Source organism: Halichoerus grypus, chromosome 1 (assembly GCF_964656455.1).
Source record: "Halichoerus grypus chromosome 1, mHalGry1.hap1.1, whole genome shotgun sequence".
NCBI classification, from domain to species: domain Eukaryota; kingdom Metazoa; phylum Chordata; class Mammalia; order Carnivora; family Phocidae; genus Halichoerus; species Halichoerus grypus.
In genome coordinates this window covers 118,153,086-118,175,300 of record NC_135712.1, presented here as the reverse complement: position 1 = coordinate 118,175,300, position 22,215 = coordinate 118,153,086, and the positions used below count along the sequence as shown (strand labels likewise).

Genomic DNA, 22,215 nt, shown 5'->3' with positions numbered 1-22,215 from the left:
ATCTTATGGATCTTGGATTTTGTTATCTATGTATCTGTTCTTGTGTCATTCTCACAATATTCACACATGTAAGCTCTATGTGAGCGTTTGTAAAATAAAATACATGTGTGAAATTGTGTGGATACTGTCTGTCCAGTTTTGGTATCATATATGCTGGCTTATAAAAACCACTTAGGTAACTTACAGAGCATACTAAAAGGATAGTTTATAGAAAAAGTCTATTCCTTGAAAACTGGGAGAACCAACTAAAGCCATTTGGACATGGTATGTGTTTTAGGGGTAGAGCTCTGTTTATTTTTTGTAAAAACTTCTGATTTGGAAATACTTATTTTCCTAAAATCATATATTTCATCTATTCTCAGGTTTGCTAATTGAAACTGGTTTTATTGATCAAATTAAATATTTTTGCATTTGTTTCTATTTCATCTTAAATCTCCCACTTTCCTTGAATTTATTTTAGTCTTGAATTAAAAACCTGGCTCCTTTTTGTTAATCTTACCTGCTTTTTAGTGAATGAATCTAAGGATTTTCCTTTGCTTCTGCTCTGACTACATTATTGTTCTGAGTTTTGAATATTTCATGTTTCATTGTCTTTTTAATCCAAGGATTATTTAGAAGTCTATTTTCTAAATTTTTGTTTTAATTTGTAATATATTTACTTTGGTTTTAGAGAATGTAGCCTTGATTTTTTTTTAATTTTTTTAGAGTTTTTAACTTTTGTTTTTGTATTTTTTTAACTTAAGTCATGGTCCCTTTAGGGACAGTGTTCCAAGTTTGTAAAGAGTGTATTTCCTGGTGACTACAGAAGTTCTACATGTATTAGGTAACTGTTAGTTGTGTTGGTTTTTTTTTTCCTGATTTTTTTTTTTAAGATTTTATTTATTTATTTGAGAGAGAGTGAGACAGAGAATGAGAGAGAGAACTCGAGCGAGCATGAGTGGGGAGAGGGAGAGGGAGAAGCAGGCTTCCCGCTGAGCAGGGAGCCCGATGCGGGGCTCGATCCCAGGACCCTGGGATCATGACCTGAGCCGAAGGCAGATGCTTAACAACTGAGCCACCCAGGCGCCCCTAGGTAACTGTTAGTTGTGTTTTTAAAATACTGTCCGGGGTGCCTGGGTGGCTCAGTCGGTTAAGCATCTGCTCAGGTCATGATCTCAGGGTCCTGGGATTGAGGGCCCCCCCTCGTATGTGCGTGTGCTCTCTCTCCCTCAAATAAATAAATCTTAAAAAAAAAATACTTTTTGTTATTATTTACTTCATCTATGGATTTTTGAGAGAGGTATGTTAAAATCTCTATATGTGATTGTGGTAATTTTGTAATTTTGTTTTTGCTTTACATATTTTAAGCCATTTAGCATCACAAGGTTCATGGCTATTATGCTGTATCTTCTTGATGTAATTTTATTAATATGAAACATGTTTGTTCTCTTAATGCTTTTTGGCTTTGAATTCTAGTTTGCTTAGAATAATGATGTCACATCTAGATTTCTTTTTGTTAGCCAAGACCCACTTTGTTTTCTACCATCATGTGTTATAATTTTAGGTTTTCTTCTATAAATAGCATTCAGTGGATTTTTTTAACCCACCTTGAGAATGTCTTTTATTTGACTACTATGAAATTATTCTTGCCATATCATTTTTGGGATTTTAATTTGTTATTAAATTTAAACAAATTAAAATTTTTAACTTTATATAAAATATAAACTAATATAGTGACAAAAGGAGATCATTGGCTGCCTGGTGAATGATGTGTGGATTGCAAAGGGGCACAAGGACTCTGGAAAGTGATAGAAATATTCTGTATCTGTAGTGTAGTGGTGGTTTCACAGATGATGCAACTGTCAAAGACTCCCTGGGATTGTGCAGTTGAAATTAGTAAGTTATTATGTATAAATTATTCCTCAGACTGATAAGGAAAAGAAATTAAAATCAACACTTTGATGTTGCCAGTAAGTCTTACTGGTTTCTTTGCTTACCATTGCTTTATATATTTTTCCTCTGTCTCTTTTTAAAGAAAACTTTAAAAAATGGCAATATACAATTATATTAACTTGTTTTGGAATTTGGTCTATGATTGTCTTTTTTTGAAATCAGATATAAGTTCTTCAAAAAAGAAGAATTAAGACAGTGTAGCTAAAACTCAAATCCTCCTTGACCACATCCTCAGTTCCAATCCTGATCCCTTCTTCTCTTATGCAGAGGTAACCACCATTTATAAATTTGATTTGTAAGTCTCTAGTCCATTAACAAACACTCTTTTATGTATATTTATAGAAATGTGACTCTTTTGAGTGTTTTAAATTTAACTATGTGGTATATATCATTCTGAGGTAACTTTTCCACTTGGGGTTTTTGAAATCTGTTTCATTCCTTTTTTAACTACTGTTTATAGTTTTCCCTTATGTATTATGTTTTATTTCTTTGCTCTGTTTGAGGACACTTACATTGTTAACAATTTTTTGCTATTGCTCTTCAGTTTTTTTATATTGCATAACCAATTCTTTCAGTTAGGATTTGAGGTTAGTAAGTTTTCTGAGTCTTTGTATGTCTGGAGATGTCCTTTTGTTTATTTAATTGACTGATCTTTTAGTTTACAAAAATTTTTCCTCAATTTGGAATAGATTTCATTTTTTGCCAGTGAGATATGTCAGTTATAGTTCTCTGCCATAGGTAGAGCCTGTTTTATCTTTTTAGAAGCATTAAGAATTTTCTCTTTATGTTTGGTGTTCTGAAACTTTACCTGTGTCTGGGTATTGGATGTTTTCCAGTATTTTTCAGTCTTTTCCAATCTAGACACAAAATTTGTTACTTCTTTGAACATTCTTTCCCTTCTTCCCTTTTCTGATGGAATTTCTTTTAGATTTGTTGATGATATTCTGGTTCTGTCCCCCATGTCTCAATAATTTCCATATATTCCCTTCCTCTTTTTGCCCAGTGTTATAAAAATTCTTGGTTTGAGCTTTTAGCTCACTGAATTTTTCTTTAGCTGGCCAATTCATTAGGTTAGCCTTTCTCCTAAGTTTTTGTTTTTTTAAACCACTTTATAGTGTAAGCTGCACATATTTAAAGTGCACAACTTGAGTTTTTTCATACACTCACATATATGCATATATACATACTATACTCGTGAAGCTATCACTAATCAAAATAACAAACATAATCATTACTCCCCAAATTTCCTCTTGCCCCTTTGTAATCAGTCCTCTCTCCCTACTTCTCCAGTCTCCAAGCAAAAATAAACCTGCTTTTTGACACTTCAGTTTGTATTTTCTAAAATTTTAAATACATGGAATGTACTGTGTATTTTTTGGGGTAGGCGAGGAGGGGCTGACTTCGTTCATTTAGTATAATTATTATTATTATTATTTTTTTTTTTTTAAAGATTTTATTTATTTATTTGAGAGAGAGAGAATGAGAGACAGAGAGCATGAGAGGGAGGAGGGTCAGAGGGAGAAGCAGACTCCCCGCTGAGCAGGGAGCCCGATGCGGGACTCGATCCCGGGACTCCAGGATCATGACCTGAGCCGAAGGCAGTCGCTTAACCAACTAAGCCACCCAGGCGCCCTAGTATAATTATTTTTGAGAAATAGTTCATGAATGGTATCCCACTGTATGGCTATACCAGAATTTACTTATTAATTCATCTGTTGATGTGCATATCAATTGTTTGTACTTTTTAGTAATTACAAATAAAGCTCCTATGAATATTCATATACCTTACCCTCTGTGAACATGTGCTTTTATTTTTCTTGGTTAAATATCTAGGAATGGATTAGCTGGATCCTATTGTAGGTGTATGTTGCTAACTTTTCAAAAAATTGTCAAACTGGTTTCTTTTTTTTTCTTCTTTTTAAAGATTTTATTTATTTATTTGACAGAGAGAGACAGCGAGAGAGGGAACACAAGCAGGGGGAGTGGGAGAGGGAGAAGCAGGCTTCCCACAGAGCAGGGAGCCCGATGTGGGGCTCGATGCGGGGCTCGATCACTGGACCCTGGGATCATGACCTGAGCCGAAGGCAGACACTTAACGACTGAGCCACCCAGGAGCCCCCAACTGATTTCTAAAATAGGGCTTTCTCTCTTTTTTATTGTTGTTGTTGTTGTTGTTGTTTTTTATTCCTACCAGCAGTGTATAAGAGTTCATTTGTTCCACTGCTGGGCCATCACTTGTATTGTCAGTCCCTAGGTTTTCTAGCATTTTGGTGAGCCTGTGGTGGCACCTAATTGTGGTTTTGATTTGCCCTTCCCAGATAACTAGTGATTGAGCACCTTTTCATGAGCTTATTATTTGCAATCCTTAAATCTTTGATGAAGTTTTTGTTGTGGGCGCCCGGGTGGCTCAATCGTTAAGCGCCTGAGCCTTTGGCTCAGGTCATGATCCCGGGGTTCTGGGATCGAGCCCCGCATCAGGCTCCCTGCCCCGCGGGAGGCCTGCTTCTCCCTCTCCCCCTGCTTGTGTTCCCTCTCTTGCTGTCTCTCTCTGTCAAATAAATAAAATCTTCTAAAAAAAAAATTTGTTTTGTTGTAAGAGTTCTTTACATATTCTAAAGGCAGGTAAGTCCTTTGTTGGTTACATGTTTTGTAAATATTTTCTCCCGGTCTTTGGTTTGCTTTTTTATTTTCTTAGGTGTCTGGATTTTTCTTTAGAATTTAACTCTTCTCCAGTTCAGCTTATCTAATGAGTTTTTTATTTTAATAATCAGGATATGAAATCTGATTTTTAAAAAATTATCCTTTCACCTTCTCCTCTGTATTTTAAATATATTTATGCTTTTTTCCTTCTTGCTCTATTTGCACCCACTTCTTCTGGGTATTAGTCACTGTCTTTGTTGAGCTTGATACTTTATCAGATTAGTTTTTTCTCAAATATTTGGTGATTATTGGTTCTCTGCTCCTCCTCTTTGTTTCCGGTTACAGGAATCTGGGATGTAGATAGCATATGCCAGCCAAGAGCTAGTCTAGGTATGGGGACTCTCTACTCCTTTAGGTTTTCACCAACCTACCCAGGGCATTGCCAAGTTTTTTAGCCCAAGCATCCACTCCCTGCTCCCACTTCAAAGTAGATGTTGTTGCTGCTGTTAGTAGTTGCTTGACACCAGGGGCAAGTGTATATTGGGGGGTAGGAGCAAAGTTACACTCAATGTGGCTGATCCTCTAGTCATCTGGTCTTTGACTCAGAGCTCCCTCCTCTTCTCCTTCCTTGGTGGGCCAACTCACTTATTTCTGGGAAGCCTTCTCTGATGAAATCCCTTTCCTTCCTCTCCCTGCTAGAGACACCTCATTCTTTCTTTGTCTTTTTTTTTTTTTTTTTTTACCCTAGCACTTGATGTCTGTAATTCTTTGTTTATACGTCTGTCACTTGTGATAACTAAACTCTTGGGTAGAAGGAACAGATCTTACTCTGTAAATTTCTATCGCCTGGAGCAACATAGAATGCTTGAATGATATTTTTCAGACAATGGGAGTTTATAACTCCAACTTGGGGCACCTGGCCGGCTCAGTCAGAGCATTCAACTCTTGATCTCAGGGTTGTAAGTTCGAGCCCCACATTGAGTATAGTGATTATTTAAAATTAAAATCTTAAAAAACATTAAAAAAAAAAGATAACAACTTGAGGCTGCCAGGGAGAGCAGGCCAGGTAAAGGTACCACATGGAGAGGTACCGATCTGAATGTCTCTTACTAGTAGGGTAATCTTAGGCAGGTTATTTAGTCTTGTTTAATTATTTTAATAAACGTATAAGATACAAATGCATGTGTATATGTACATATTTTTATTATAAAAATAGTACATGCTGATTAGTTTTAGAAAACTTTAATAAAAAAAAGATTTTATTAGAGAGAGGGAGGGAGAGAGAAAACACAAGCAGGGAGGAGGGGCAGAGGGAAAGGGAGCCAACCCCCTGCTGAACAGGGAGCCGGATGCCGGGCTCAATCCTGGGACCCCGGGATTATGACCTGAGCCGAAGGTAGACGCTTAACAGACTGAGCCACCCAGATGCCCGGAAAACTCACCCTTTCAGTGGGGATTTTTTTTTTTTTTTTTTTAAAGCCAGGCCAGGGGCGCCGGAACAAATCATTTTTTAAATAGGTGGTACTGGGACAACCGGTATCTACATGCAAAACAATGAAGTTGGACCCTTTCCTTATGCCATATATAAAAATGAACTCGGGGTGCCTGGGTGGCTCAGTCCATTAAGCATCTGACTCCTGATTTCATCTCAGGTCATGATCTCACGGTTGTGGGATCAAGCCCCATGTCAGGCTCCACGCTCAGGATGGAGTCTGCTTGAGATTCTCTCTCTCTCTCCTGCTGCCCCCCCCCATCCCCGCTCACATGCAGTTCTCTCAAAATAAATAAAATATTTTTAAAAAATGAACTTGGGGCACCTAGGTGGCTCAGTCAGGTCTTGATCTCAGGGTCATGAGTTCAAGCACCATGTAATTAATTAATATTTTAAAAATAAATTTAAATTTTTTTTATAAAATTGAACTCAAAATAGATCAAAGACCCAAACATTAGAGCTAAAACTATAAAATTCTCAGAAGAAAACATGCACGTCTTCATGATTTTGGATTAGGCAATGGTGTTTAAGTATGACACCAACAACACAAACAACCAAAGAAAAAAATAGATAAGTTGGACTAGTCAAGGTTAAGAACTTTTCTGCCTTAAAGGGACCCTATCATGAAAGCAAAAAGATACCACAGAATTGGAGTAAACAATTACATGTCTGAATAGAAGCTTGTATCTTTAATATATTTTGAGAAAACCTCTTAGAACTTAAATAAAAAGACAACTTAATTTAAAAATGGATCCAGGATCTTAACAGACAGTTCTCCAAAGAAGATACAAATGGCCCATAAGCTCATGAAAAGATGCTCAACATCATTAGCCATTAGGGAAATGCAAATTAAAGCCACATTGAGATACTACTTCACACCCACTAGGATGACTGTATAAAAAGACAGAAACTGTTGATGAGAATATGGAGAAATTGGAACCCTGCTGGTGAGAATGTAGAATGGTACAGCTGCCTTGGAAAACAGTCTGGTACTTATTCTAAGTTACTATAAGACCTAGCAATTCCCCTCATAGGTGAAGGGAATGTGAATTATACCTCAATAAAAAGTAAACTTTAAAAATACAAATATATCAAAAAATTAAAAAATACAAATATACAAAGGATTTTAAACTTGTACTTGTCCATAGGATTTTTTTTTTTTTTTAATTAGACCTCTCTTTAAAAAACTGTGAACAGAATGCTAATTTATTTACCAAGGGGATGCAGTTTCTAGTCATTAGAGTTCTGAGGAGGGGCACAGTCCTTTAGTATCTAGGTACCATCAAGTAACTAGGAAGTTTGCAGAAGTTAGGGAATCAGATCACAGGGTCTTAAAGTGTGTTGAGTGGATATGTATGTTCAGGCCTCGATGAAGCTTAGTAACTCCCCATGTGTCCAGATTATGTGTCGTGGCACTTACATATAATAAAGAATTTGTATGGTCTTTGTCCCAGGTGCCTGGCACAGAGGTTCTAAAAACCATTGGAATTTCCTGACGGGAGTATCTATATTATGCTAATGGAGTGACTCATGGTAGGCCCTTCAGTAGCTTCTCTGAGGTCTGGTCCTTAGAAAGACCAGTCGTGTGATTAAAGGGCTGGGATTTTGAGCTAGCCTGACCTTTAGGGAGGGAAGAGGGAGGGGGCTGGAGACTGGGTTTAATCACATGGCCAGTGATTTAATTATACCCACGTAATGAAACCCCAGTAAAAACTCTAGACACTGAAACTTAATGGAGCTTCCAGGTTGGGGAACACATTAATGTGCTGGGAGGGTCATGTTCCCTCATTCCGCGAGGATAGGGCATAAAAAACTGCATTCCCTCCCAGACTCCACCCTGTATGTGTGTGTATCGTTTATAACAAAACTGTAATCTTAAGTGTAGCCCTGAGTTCTGAATCATTCTAGCAAATTCTCAAACCTGAAGGAGTATTGGGGGCCTCCCAGATTGGTAGCCAGTTGGTTTAGAAGTTCAGGTGGCATCTGAAGTGAGAGCATTCTTGTGGAGGGCCATGCCCTGAGCTAGTGGAGTCTGTGCTACTCTGGGCGGTTGGTGCCAGAACCGGATTGATTGTCGGACACTCAGTTGGGGTTTAAATAAAGTGGCTGGTCAGGACCCATATTTCCTTCCCTGAATGACATGGAGTAAACCTTGGCCAGATTTTTTGCTGCTTAGTTTCTTTTATAGACTCCACATTAACAAACCTCATTCGTGAAAATGTTTTTTGAGAGTAAAGTGTAATTGATTAGGTTAAGATTTAAACCTTAAATTTAGCCTTAAAGCCTAGTTGCAGTATCATTACAAAAATGGTTCTAGTTTTGTTGTTGGCCTTTTTTCACTCTCGAAGTTTGTTTTTATGTTGTCAAATTTCTTGACTTTTAGTTTCCTTTCTATAATGTGAATATTTAGATATTACTCTTACCCCTTCTTTTCAGATGGGAGTAGATACTTCTCCAAGGTCACAGCAAGAAAGTGGTCAGGCCAGGATCTCAGTCTAAGTCTGATTCCAGCATAGCCTATGCATGTACCCACCCTGCTCCATGGCCTCCTGCTGCATCTGTCCTACCATCCTTTTCCTCAACAAAAATAAAATGAGAGAAGAAAGGGATTTAAAAGTTGGGGCTTCTCAAGGAACAGAAATGAAGAGCAGAGAGTCAGTTCCTATGTTAGAGAATTGTAGAAGTTTTTAGCCATTTGATAGTTGTTCTATTTGCCCTTAGATCTTAAAGAGTGTAAATCCAGAAGTAGCATTTATTGTGCTTCTATATATACTGTTAGAACAATGATAATATAAAAACACCAAGGGCACCTGGGTGGCTCAGTCGGTGAAGCGTCTGCCTTCAGCTCAGGTCATGATCGCAGGGTCCTGGGATTGAGCCCCACATGGGGCTCTCTGCTCATCAGGGAGCCTGCTTCTTCCTCCTCTCCCTGTCTACTGCTCTGCCTACTTGTGCTCTCTCTCTCTCTGTCAAATAAATAAATAAAAATTTTAAAAAAAATTTAAAGAATAAAAACACCAATTATGACATTAAGCCTTTTGGTATTTCATATTTATTGTGAGTAAACATCTTTGGTTATAATTCTGCTGACCTCATACTATTTAAAATGCTGATGTTTCTTCAGAGTTTAGTGCATGTTAGTTTCTTTAGTTGGTTAATGACTTAAGGAAATATTTTTTTTTTTTTTTAAGATTTTATTTGTCAGAGAGAACACAAGCAGGGGGAGCGGCAGGCAGAGCTAGAAGCAGGCTCCCTGCTGAGCAGGGAGCCCGACGCAGCACTAGATCCCAGGACCCTGGGATCATGACCTGAGCCAAAGGCAGACACTTAACCAACAGCTCCCCAGGCATCCCTAAGGAAATTCTTGAAGGATTTTAAGCTGGGGAACATCAGTAATACACTCATGATTTAGGCTTCATTTGCTGTTCCCTGCTTGCGTTAACTAGAATTAGTACAGACATGGCACACTGGACAGGCTCCATCTGCACCGTCCATTACTCACCGAGGGTGCCCCCAGTTTGGTCCCCATCAGTGTGGTAAGCCTGTCTGCAAACTGCATCTAAGGAACTGTATATAAGAGTAGAAATTTACAACTTGTTTTTCTAGTGTTTTTTTTTCTTAGTAGGAGAAAGGTTAAGTTGATAAATTGTTGCTACCCTTATGAGTGGTCCTTCATATATGATATTTATAAGTGAGATTAATTTTATTTTTTTTAAAGATTTTATTTATTTTTTTGACAGAGAGAGAGGAACACAAGCAGGGGGAGTGGGAGAGGGAGAAGCAGGCTTCCCACGGAGCAGGGAGCCCCATGTGGGGCTCGATCCCAGGACCCTGGGACCATGACCTGAGCCAAAGGCAGACACTTAACGGCTGAGCCACCCAGGCGCCCCAGTGAGATTAATTTTAAATATTAGGTTTGGGTCTTAGCAAAAGGAACATATTCAAGTAGAGAACTCATTTTAGTGCTGGAAATCACTTCTATTCTTATTTTTATACTCCTTACATTCATAGTTGACTTAATGGCCACTAGTATATGGCATCAGATTTGAGACATGGTTATTAATTTGTGTATCTTTTTTTTTTAAGATTTTATTTATTTATTTGACAGAGAGAGACATAGAGCAGGAACACAAGCAGGGGGAATGGGAGAGGGAGAAGCAGGCTTCCCGCGGAGCAGGGAGCCCGATGTGGGACTCAATCCCAGGACCCTGGGATCATGACCTGAGCCAAAGGCAGACACTTAACGACTGAGCCACCCAGTTGCCCCTGTGTATTTTTTTTTTTTTAAGATTTTATTTTTTTTAGAGAGCAGGGGCAGAGGGTGAGGGAGAGGCAGAGATCCCAAGCAGACTCCACACTGAGCTCAAAGCCTGACATGGGGGCTCAATCTCCTGACCCTGAGATCATGACTTGAGCCGAAACCAAGAGTTGGACTCTCAATTGACAGGCACCCCAATTTGTGTATCTCTTTTATGAACATATCTCTTTATAGAAGTTTTAACACTTTTTCATTGTGTAATGGTTCTTTAGAAAGCATATTTGGATATAGCTTGTTCGTGTCTGTTTTATGTGTATTCACTTTGTAACTTTTTACAGATTTCATTTACATTATTTTTCCTGGAAACTGAAAATCAAATTTTGAAAAATAGTATATTACTATTTTGGGATGACTTAAAATTAAACACAGCTAAATAATTAAAGTCTTAGCACTTTTGTTTCAAACTTACCTACTGCATCAGTCAACAAACTGCCATGGCCTCAATCTGCATGTTTCTGTAGAGTTTTATAGAGTGTGGAACACAGCTGACACTTGTTAGTCAACCTTGGTCTGTTGAATGGAGGATTTTAACTATTAGTTCTTATAAACATCTAGATCTGAAAGAATTATTTCTCCTATATCTCATTAAAATAGCCTTTGGGCTTTGCATGTGTTTCATTTCCCTCTATAGTAAATTGAGCACTTCTTTGAGATTGGTCTTCCTTTTCTTTTTCTGCAACAGGATCGCTGTATGTGGTAGGGAAGTGATGCTATCTGAAGGTGACACGCTGTCCTCCTTTCTTTCTTCTGTCCTCTCGTTCCCTATTTTGGCCTCCTGGTAATTGGGGCAAGGGAGGATGGGTGGATGGTAGTCTAAATTAAGGTGAAATTGCTTTAATTATTTCCCCTTTACTTGAAGGTGGGGGAGGGGTGGGCAGTTTCCTGCCCACATTTAAGAAATAAAAGTTACCTAGCTTTTGGTGCTATCTGTTTTGGGGTCATGGGGTCTTTTGAAAATCAGAAAAACATTGTAGAGCAATTCTCCAGGGGATAAAAAAATGGATATATTTAGAAATATATTATACCAGAAATCTCAAAAACTCTGAAGTTAATCCTTGCCTGGGGGTGGTGGGAGTCCATAGATTATAGATAGGAACCTCTGCTCTGGCCCCTGTGCTGGTAATAGAGTCAGGCAGACAAACAAGTATGTTCTTAAGACTGGGAAATAAAGCTGATGTTAATTCAGCTCCAGGGAATTAAATGTTTTCACTATTGCTGTATCTGGGGATTTATTATCTTCTGATCAATTTTGAAACTTTTAAATATAAATGTGTGACTTTATTCTAATATATAATCTTGATGGTGACCACTTCTGATGTTAGAACTTTGAATATAGACATTTAAGAAAATGGTTTTAGATATTCCCAAAATAAGTCACTGGCTTAGGATAGATTTGTTTTAGTGTTTCCAGATTGTGAAGGAAAAAAGACTAAGCCCTTGATGTTGAAACTTAGGTATGCCAACTCTTGCTTTTTGCTTAGCAGTAGAGTTACGAAGTCCATTAATTGGGGCACTTTTTCTGGTCTTGTGCTTTCTTCGCTTTTGCGTGAGCCTTCTACTTAACTAGTGTTTCCTAAACATTATTCGTTGAATACCATCTTCATGGTTTGCCTTCTGTGCACATTTCCTGGCTGTTCTTCAAGGCCACTCACTTTATAAAACTTAAATTTATGCAAATAATTATTGTGAAATACGGGATTGAGGTACTAATTCTTTTCTGTTTGACGCTTAAAGGAGCATGTGCCTATGAGGGTTTTATTCCACCTAAAATCATCTTTTTATCTCACTGGAGGACATCAAGTTCATTTTGGGAAACATTCCCCTATGTGCTGAGGTTTTAAAGCTCTGACCTTGAACCAGAGTATGATCATGGAAGCTATCTGTATCCAAGTGTCAGTGGGGATGAGGGGTCCTGGGATGGGTGGGTGCTGCCTGCTGAAAGACCTTTTGCTTGGGCAAATTTGTATTGTTCTGAATATGGAGATTTTTGGCTGTGTGCATGGCAAAGCTTGGAATCCTAGCCTTATAACAGTTGGTTGATTTCTTTAATATGCCCCCCATACCTCCCACACACATGCAACATACGTGTGTATCTGCAATTTTCCTAAGTTTTATTTTCTTTTGCAGGTTTGATCTTGCTCTTCTACCTAGTCTTTTATGGGTTCCTGGCTGCACTCTTCTCATTCACAATGTGGGCCATGCTTCAGACTCTGAACGATGAAGTTCCAAAATATCGTGACCAGATTCCTAGTCCAGGTAATTATATTGCAGTTTTTGTGGCTTTTCACTAAATTTGGTTATACTTTGGGGTGCCTGGGTGGCTCAGTTGGTTAAGTGTCCGACTCTTGATTTTGGCTCATGATTTCGGGGACTTGAGATCAAGCCCTGCGATGGGCTCCCCACTGAGTGGGGAGTCTGCTTCTTTCCCTCTCCCTTTGTCCCTCCCCCTGCTCATAGCCTTGCACACGCACGCTCTCTCTCAAAGTAAATCTTTTTTTTTTTTTTTTTTAAATCTGGTCATACTTTATCTTCACTGTACATTTTTTACATAGGTAAAAGTTAAACTTTGGGGTTAGGTAATGTGAAAATTTTGATTTTTTTTGTTTGTCGTTTAATATTTACATACTGATATAAAGACCTTTAATATTTACATGCTGATATGAAGACCTATAATATTTACATACTGATATAAAGACCTGAGCTGATAAATCTTGAGTCCTTTGCCAGGAGTAAGCAGGAATGAATATGGAGAATTATAGTGAAGCCAAATTTGACCAATATGGTTATGAGTGGCTTCTGTGAATATTGTGTAGCATTTTCACTTTGCCTTGAGTAATTTACTTATAAAATATATAGTTTAGCCCTAGCTTGGGCTAGATAGCATTCGTCTTGTAAAATACAAGCATCGTATCTTTAATTGCTTAATATGGAAGTGGTAAAAAATACTAAATAATGATACATCAATAGGGAATAAAATGAGTATACTCTTACCTTACTGTGTTTAATTCTTGTCCATTGATTGTTGGAAGGAAAAAAAATTCTCTAGTATACTCCACCACAGAAAAAAATCTTAACTGAAACACTTGTTTAAATCATATTTTCTTCCTCCTAATTTCATTCTTTTAAAAGTCTTTTGAATGCCAGCTTTGCCTTTGTTGAACATGGCTCTTGTCCTCAAGGTGCTGGCAGTTTTTATAGAAGAAGATAACAATGTGCAGAACTCCAGTATATGTAATTCCCCAAAATGTGAACCACTTCTTGAGATAATAGAGAAGGGCAGGCTCCTCAAGGAAGAGGGGGATTTGGATAGCAGGCAGGGTGGGCAGGCAGGCCAGGGAAGGTAAGAGTGTCATGGGAGGTTTCTTTCTGGAGCAGTGATTCTCATCCAACAATGATTGGCTTCCGTGGGGCCTTGTAGTCATGTCTGGAGACAGTTTTGGTTGTTACAACTGGAGAGGTGCTGCTGGTGAGCAGAGGTAAGGGATGTTGCTAAACGTCCTACAATGCACAGGACAGCCCCCCCCCCCCCCCCCCCGGCAACAAGACTTATCCAGCCCGAAATGTCAATAGTGTCAATGCTAAGGAACCCTGAATCTAGATCCTTGCTCACTGCATGGATTCGTGAGCCTTATCAATAGCCAAACTGCACCAGTTTCCCCAAGCATCTTTTCTTTTTTTTCTTTTTTTTTTTTTTTTTAAAGATTTTATTTATTTATTTGACAGAGAGAGAGATAGCTAGAGCAGGAACACAAGCAGGGGGAGTGGGAGAGGGAGAGGCAGGCTTCCCGCCGAGCAGGGAGCCCGATGTGGGGCTCGATCCCAGGACCCCGGGATCATGACCTGAGCCGAAGGCAGACGCTTAACGACTGAGCCACCCAGGCGCCCCCCAAGCATCTTTTCTTGGAACATTTTGTTCTAAGGATTTTTCCTTATTTTGCTGCTAATATTTGCGCAAACGTCAGGAATCACTCTTCTCTTTTTTAGTTTATTTGACCAAGTATCAGAGACTAGCTCCATGCTCATTTTCCCCTCATCTCTCACTGTTGCTCTGTTTTCTTTCTAGATTTATTTTGAGAAAGCAAGTGTGTGCACGTGCGTGAGTGGGGGAGGGGCAGAGAGAGAGAGAGAGCGATCTCAAATAGACACCGTGCTGAGTCGGGAGCCCAACATGGAGCTCCATCTCACAACCCTGAGATCATGACTGAACTGAAATCAAGAGTCAGATGCTTAACCGACTGAGCCACCCAGGCACCCCTATGTAGCTTAATTCTAAAATAATTATTTTTCTTGCTACCTAAGTTATGTGACTTTATTACCACTGAACATGATCCAGTCTATTTCAGAAATATTATCCTGTTTATAATCACATGAATAATAAAAGCAATAAAATGTGTTCCATATATTTCAGTTTCAAACTGAGTTATTTAAAATTATTTACAACTGTATTGTAGTACTTAAAGTCTTATCAGTAATTTAATAAACATATGCACATATATATGTATATTTAATATTGGATGAATATATATTAGCTTGTTAAACAAAATTTTCTCTTTACAAAGTGATTATGGTTAATATCTTTTCTTTCTACTTGTATTTTCTACAGTATATACAGTATTTAAAATACTGGGTTTTTTGCATTGACCATATTTTTAATTTTAAATGACATTTCAATAATATTGTCTGTACCTGGTAAAATAAATGCTAGTTTGAAATTGGTACATATAAGTAACCTATACATACATATAACATAAACACGTACGGCTCCTCACACCCTGACAGACATGCACATTGTCTGCACATATTCTCATACTCCAGTGGTTTAAATTGGAAGGAGATAGAGGAGTTAATTGTAGTCTTTACATTCTCTTGATGTCCTTGATTTTGGATAAGGCAAGACTATTTGGAGGAATTAAGCATACCGTGTCAAAAATGCATCTGTACTATACACACGTGCCATGGTTTTTTACTTACGAGTTTCAAATAGGCTGTGAAGTAGCAAGTTACTAGGGGTCCAAGAGCATTGTCAGGCAAGGTCTGAGAAGTAACTGCTATCAGGAATTCAGTTTTAGGGGCACCTGGCGGGCTCAGTTGGTAGAGCATGTCACTCTTGATCTCAGGGTTGTGAGTTCGAGCCCCACATTAGGTGTAGAGATAACTTAAAAAATAAAATCTTAGGGGCGCCTGGGTGCCTCAGTTGTTAAGCGTCTGCCTTCGGCTCAGGTCATGATCCCAGGGTCCTGGGATCGAGCCCCACATCGGGCTCCCTGCTCCGCGGGAAGCCTGCTTCTCCCTCTCCCACTCCCCCTGCTTGTGTTCCCTCTCTTGCTGTGTCTCTCTCTGTCAGATAAATAAATAAAATCTTTAAAAAAATATAAATAAAATCTTAAAAAAATTTGTTTTATACTTTCAGGTCTTTTGTAAATTGAATCATTAAAACAGTCCCTTAGAAATTAGTCGTGTAAAGGAATGTAGTCTTTTGTAGTCTTTGTGTAAAGCATAGATATCTTCATGGTTTTCTTTAAAATTTCTTTAGTTTAGAAATCTGGATATTTTATGTTGGGTTTTTCTTAAAGTTAGGTGTTTTCAATACAGTTATGTACAAGCTGCCTTGATTCTGTTACTTTTTTACTTGCAGGATATTCTATCTTCCTGCTATAAAACCTTAAATAAAAATTTCATACATCTGCAGATGGTCATTTAATAATGTTGGACAGTAAGACATTTTATTCCTTCATTTAAGACTTACAAAAAGTCTTAAAAAGCTATTGTAGATACAAGATTTTGCAGTGGTTGGAAAAACAGGCATAGGAGATTATCCAAATACAACTGATCTCTGGTATGTTGATGTAGGTGAATGGAGAGTTTAATTAGGAGGTCTTCTGTGCTGAATGTAGACTAAGATTTGCTCTGCCATGTAGGAACACTGTTTCGTCATTATTTGGGTACCACTGCATCTAGTTTAACTTAAGATTCATGCAAACCCAACACAGGCAAGTAAAAAAACTGGGTCTGATCTAAAATGTAACACTGTATTTAAAAAAAAACCAAAAACAATAAAATGTAACACTGTATGTTAGCCATACTGGAATTAAAATACAATGAAAAAAAAGAATTAGATGTCTGTGAGCAGCAGTTTCAATGGAAACTAGAACAACTCTTGTTATTTGTATATTTTCAGATTCAGTGCAAGGCATGGCATCTCTAATAACTTTGATATGGGAAATGTTTAGAGACTAGTGAAAATTTCAGGACTGTTTTTAAGCCTGGGTGCAAGGCTGAATTAATAATCTAGATCTAATGCTTTTTTTTTTTTTTAAGATTTATTTATTTATTTGAGAGTGAGAGTGTGTGTGCGTGCAAGCGGGGGAAGGGGCAGTGGGGCAGAAGGAAGGGGAGCCTGACCTGGCAGACCATGACCTGAGCCAAGAGTTGGATGCTTAACCAACTGAGCCACCCAGGCACCCCTAGATCTAATCAGTTGGAAGCCTGATTATCTTTCTTTTTTTTTTTTTAAAGATTTTATTTATTTATTTGACAGAGAGAGAGAGAGACACAGAGAGAGAGGGAACACAAGCAGGGGGAGTGGGAGAGGGAGAAGCAGGCTTCCCGCGGAGCAGGGAGCCCGATGCGGGGCTCGATCCCAGGACTCTGGGATCATGACCTGAGCCGAAGGCAGACGCTTAACGACTGAGCCACCCAGGCGCCCCTCTTTCTTACAGATAAATATGCTTACATTTTCTTTTCATAAACTCATTCAGCATGTTCTGTATACATGGGTGTTGACTCCTGATATGAAACTGTTGGTGGTTATATTCCAAACTCATCATGTGAAAACCACATTTTAATTATAGAGCAGTGTTTATTATTGAAGGAAGAGTAGTTTACCATAGAGTTAAAATTGTATATAGGCCTCTTTCATTGAGTAAGTTCTGTGTTTCCATACAGTTGTAATTTGAATGACAGAAGTGGGGAGACTGATTGGCTAAAATTTTTCTCTTGTTAATAGCAAATTGGCAAAACCTAAAAATATTTGATAGAAATAAATGAAAATAGGAAGTACAAACTAAAATCTACAACTTTTTAAGTCAGGAACGGAGCAATTATAATTACCTGTGGATAATCAGGTTTAGGGGAGGTTTTTAACTGATAATGTCAGATTATTTTGAAGATTTGCAGTTCTCTTTCATTTAAATATCTGTGCCTTCATAATCAGGAGTGAGAAGTTCTTCTTGATAATTTCAGCATATCTGTGAACACAGTTTTCCATATAATTTAATGAGATCTGCCCTTTAGATATAAGAGCAAGGAGAAAGAAGAGAATTTCCTGCAGTTCATTTTCCCCCTTTTTCTTTTATCTCTTTATAGGACTAACGGTTTTTCCAAAACCAGTAACTGCATTGGAATATTCATTCACTGTGTCTGATCCACAGTCCTATCAAGGGTACATTGAAGACCTTAGGAAGTTTCTAAAACGTAAGTATGTTTTCTTAGAGTGAGGTAGAAGATTTTAGTTATTAGCGAAACCATATGATAGTGATTACTTTTAGAAAACCAAATAATGATTACTTTTAGAAACATCTTTCTTAGAGTCTGTTTTACCTTTTTTTTTTTTTTTTTCTGTTAAACACAGTCCACTGAGAGGACTTGCAAGTAGATTTTATAATTAGTCATAAGAATATTCTAACTTATGGAAAGACATAGGGGTCTAAGCCAAGGGGCAGTTGATTTGACTTTTCTATAATAAGTGCATGAATAAGTGTGTTGAGACATAACGTATTTATATCTGCATTAAAAAGTATTTAAAGCAAAACTAAATTATACAAAATAATGACTCTTAAGTATTTGGATCTTTTGGATCCAATGTACTTGTGAAGGGGAAAAGGAATGGTATTTATCATTTAAAAAAACAAAACCAAATGCCTATCCACTGTGGGTTTTGGAGTTAGCAGCCTGTAATAGTCATCCTAGCCCAGTTTTTCCTCTTGTTTTGTTTAACTTAACTCTGTGGTATTAACATACACATGAATAATCATCACATGCCCTGGCCTGTTGGTTCTTGATCACCTCACCTCTTCCTCGGGCACAGAGCTCTACATTCATTCCTTAGAACATATAGGACCCCATTGCCAAAATGACTATTAATAAGGCTTTCCTGACACAGCCTTCTAGTTCGCCTGTTTAACTTTCCCTCACTATTCTTCTACCTCATTGGGACTTCCACTTCACTGACTGTTTTATTTTATCCCAGCCCCTTCTCCCTAACTTCCCTTTTTAGCAAGCTTATTAATTCCATGGTTTTTCTTTTTTTTTAAGATTTTATTTATTTATGTGAGAGAGAATGAGAGAGAGAGAGCATGAGAGGGTCAGAGGGAGAAGCAGACTCCCTGCTGAGCAGGGAGTCCTATTTGGGACTCGATCCTGGGACCCCAGGATCATGACCTGAGCTGAAGGCAGTCACTTAACCGAGTCACCCAGGTGCCCCTAATTCCATGGTTTTTCATTTCATTTTTAGTTTTGCCAGTACTCTAAAATCCCTTACCTGTCAGTCTGTCATAAAATGTACATGGATGAAGCCATGTAATTCTCCTAGATGAAACCATATAATTCTTGGATGAAGCCCGTTCTTTGAGGCTGCCCCGAGCAGGCTGCTGAAGACTTTCCTCAGGACTAATCAGCACGATGAATATTTTACCACCTCCCTCAAGTGGACCAGCTCTACTACCTGGCAATCCCATTGAATTTCTCTGGATAATTCTTTGACGGGATTATTTCTAACCTCTACTCAAACCTCTAACCCGTTACCTTTCCCACTATAACTCACTTCATATAACCTGCCTTCCTCCTTAAAGAAATAATGGAAGTACTCAGATAGGAATTCCACCAGTTTTCCCATTACCAGTAAAACAGACCTGTAGTTACAGCCATTTTGTCTGTGATATTTCTCCTGCTTTGATGCCCTTCCTCGCATTTAAGGCCACCTGTACCAGTCCTCCTTTTTGGATCTTCTTCTTTCAGTGCCTTGGAAGCATTATTAACTATTCCTTCTCCAGTATATATAGAGCCTCACTTTACTGGATCCTTCCCATCAGCATGCAGAAGTCCTCGACTTCTCTTGTCTTAAATCAAAAACCTCTTGATCCTACACCATCCACTTGGCTGTCTTTCTAAATCTCCTTCCCTTGATAGTTTGTTAAGGATGTTTTTGTCAGAATATAATCCATGATTTAAAAATCAAATAGTAAAGAAAGGTCTATAATGAAAACCATTTCCTGTCCTCCTTTTTAGCTGCAATCCTATTAATTTACTCAACAAATATTTTTGGAGGGCCTTCTTTGTGTCAAGCACTCTTCCAGGTTCTGTCAGTGAACACAGGAAACATGTTCATGGAGTCTGTAGTCCAGTGGTGCATGGGAGGGTGATGAGTGCAGTGGAGGGACATGAGGCACAGATGGAGAGATGGGAAGGGTTACAGTTTTGAACAGGGTCGTCTAGGAAGGCCTCATGGAAGGGGATCCTTGAGGAAGGATCTGAAGGTGAGGGAACTAGCCTGAGGCTTAAAATGTCACGGTTTATCAAGGAAGCGAGAGGGGCTGGATAGAGTAAGCCAAGGTGAAAGTTGTAGGAGCTCAAGGTCAGGGAAGTAAAGGACGACTAGGTTGTATAGGTCTTCAGAGGCCATCGTTAAGTTCTTTGGTTTTTAAGCTGACCAAGTTGGAGGTTTTTAGGCAGGGAATAACATCACCTGACTCGAATTTTTAAAGGATCACTCAGGCTGCTTTTTTGAGACTATGGGGGGCAACAGGGAAGCTAGTTAGGAGGCCATTACACTAATCCAGAGGAGTAGAATGGTGGCATGGCAAGAGAGGAAGCAGTGGAGGTTGTGAATAATCTGATTCTGGATACATGTTCAGTGGGAAAGAACTTCATGGTTTTGAACTTTCTCTTAACGGTATTTTTGTCTGTATCTCTAAATATTAAATTTTCCTGCTGGTTCTTGATTTATCACTTTTATACATCGTCTTTACTTCCTGCCATGACAGATGACGATTTACCTCACATGCCTCAGACGTCCCCCACCCACCCACCGGGTTCAATAATTGAATTACTATTTTTAGTTTCGTTATTGGTCACCTTTTTATACTTAGTCTTTATGTCTTATTCTATCATCTGTAGACACTCTTCTGACTTCCTTATTTGTACACTGTCATTTGAGGTATCCTCGAGTCCCTTTTTTTTCTGGAAAACTCTTTAGAGCTTTTCCCCTCCTGCCATAGTCTACGGGTAATTGTTTAGGCCTTTAACTATCCAGCTGTCATTTTTGGGACTCCTTTTTATCACTTTAGTTGGATCCACTGTTTCTTGGCTCATGCCTTCTTTTTTCTTAATTTACTGCCTAGTTTAATGGGGTATATCTATTTCAAGTAACTTCGTAAGAGACATGAGATGTAAATTTTGAGTCCTTTCATTTCTGAAAATGACCTAATTCTGCATTTATAGGTGATAGTTTAGCTGTATATAGAATTTTAGTTCCTTTGTTTTTGCCTTTTTCTCCTCTGCAAAGCTGGTTTTTAAATTCTGTTTCTAAATGTATTTCTTTTGGGTTCTAAAATTTGTTTTGGTTTCAGTCTCTAAAATAATCACTTTACTGGGAACTTGATGGGGAGGGATCTTTCAGGATGAAGGCTTAGGTTCTCCTGTTCAAGGAAATTATCTTCTATTATTACTTTGATAATTTCCTCAACTCCATTTTCTGGTTCTTTCTAGAATTACTCTGTTAGTTGGGTCTTGGATCTCTTGTTTTTCTCTCATTTTCTGTTTTACTGTATTATGCTTTCTAGGGGACTTACTTTTAACTCGAATTTAACCTTCAACCCCTCCTCCCTTTTAACTTTCAGTTGTCATTGCTGAGTTTTAGGAAAGCCTTTCTCATGTTAAAAGGTACCATCTCCCAACAGACACATGAAAAAGTGCTCAACATCTCTCGGCATCAGGGAAATACAAATCAAAACCCCAATGAGATACCACCTCACACCAGTCAGAATGGCTAAAATTAACAAGTCAGGAAATGACAGATGTTGGCGGGGATGCGGAGAAAGGGGAACCCTCCTACACTGTTGGTGGGAATGCAAGCTGTTGCAGCCACTCTGGAAAACAGTATGGAGGTTCCTCAAAAAGTTGAAAATAGAGCTACCATATGATCCAGCAATTGCACTACTGGGTATTTACCCCAAAGATACAAAAGTAGGGACCCGAAAGGCTACGTGCACCCCGATGTTTATAGCAGCAATGTCCACAATAGCCAAACTGTGGAAAGAGCCAAGATGTCCATCAACAGATGAATGGATAAAGAAGATGTGGTATATATATACAATGGAATATTATGCAGCCATCAAAAGGAATAAGATCTTGCCATTTGCAACGACGTGGATGGAACTGGAGGGTATTATGCTGAGCGAAATAAGTCAAACAGAGAAAGACATGTATCATATGACCTCACTGATATGAGGAATTCTTAATCTCAGGAAACAAACTGAGGGTTGCTGGAGTGGGGGGTGGGGTGGGAGGGATGGGGTGACTGGGTGATGGACACTGGGGAGGGTATGTGCTATGGTGAGCGCTGTGAATTGTGCAAGACTGTTGAATCTCAGATCTGTACCTCTGAAACAAATAATGCAATATATGTTAAGAAAGAAAAAAAGAAGAAGAAGAATGTAGCAGGAGGGGAAGAATGAAGGGGGGGAAATCGGAGGGGGAGAAGAACCATGAGAGACGATGGACTCTGAAAAACAAACTGAGGGTTCTAGAGGGGAGGGGGTTGGGAGGATGGGTTAGC

The 22,215-nt window shown here is 38.6% G+C and overlaps 1 protein-coding gene across 1 annotated transcript in view; it reads left to right on the top strand.

Moving 5' to 3' along the window:
• ATP1B3 (ATPase Na+/K+ transporting subunit beta 3) overlaps positions 1 to 22,215 on the top strand; it is a 46,363-nt gene that overhangs the window by 12,457 nt on the left and 11,691 nt on the right. Inside the window, exons 2-3 of the mRNA XM_078071031.1 lie at positions 12,510 to 12,638; positions 17,748 to 17,855. Of these exons, the coding sequence (XP_077927157.1) occupies positions 12,510 to 12,638; positions 17,748 to 17,855 (237 nt within the window). The remainder of the gene's footprint in view (positions 1 to 12,509; positions 12,639 to 17,747; positions 17,856 to 22,215) is intronic.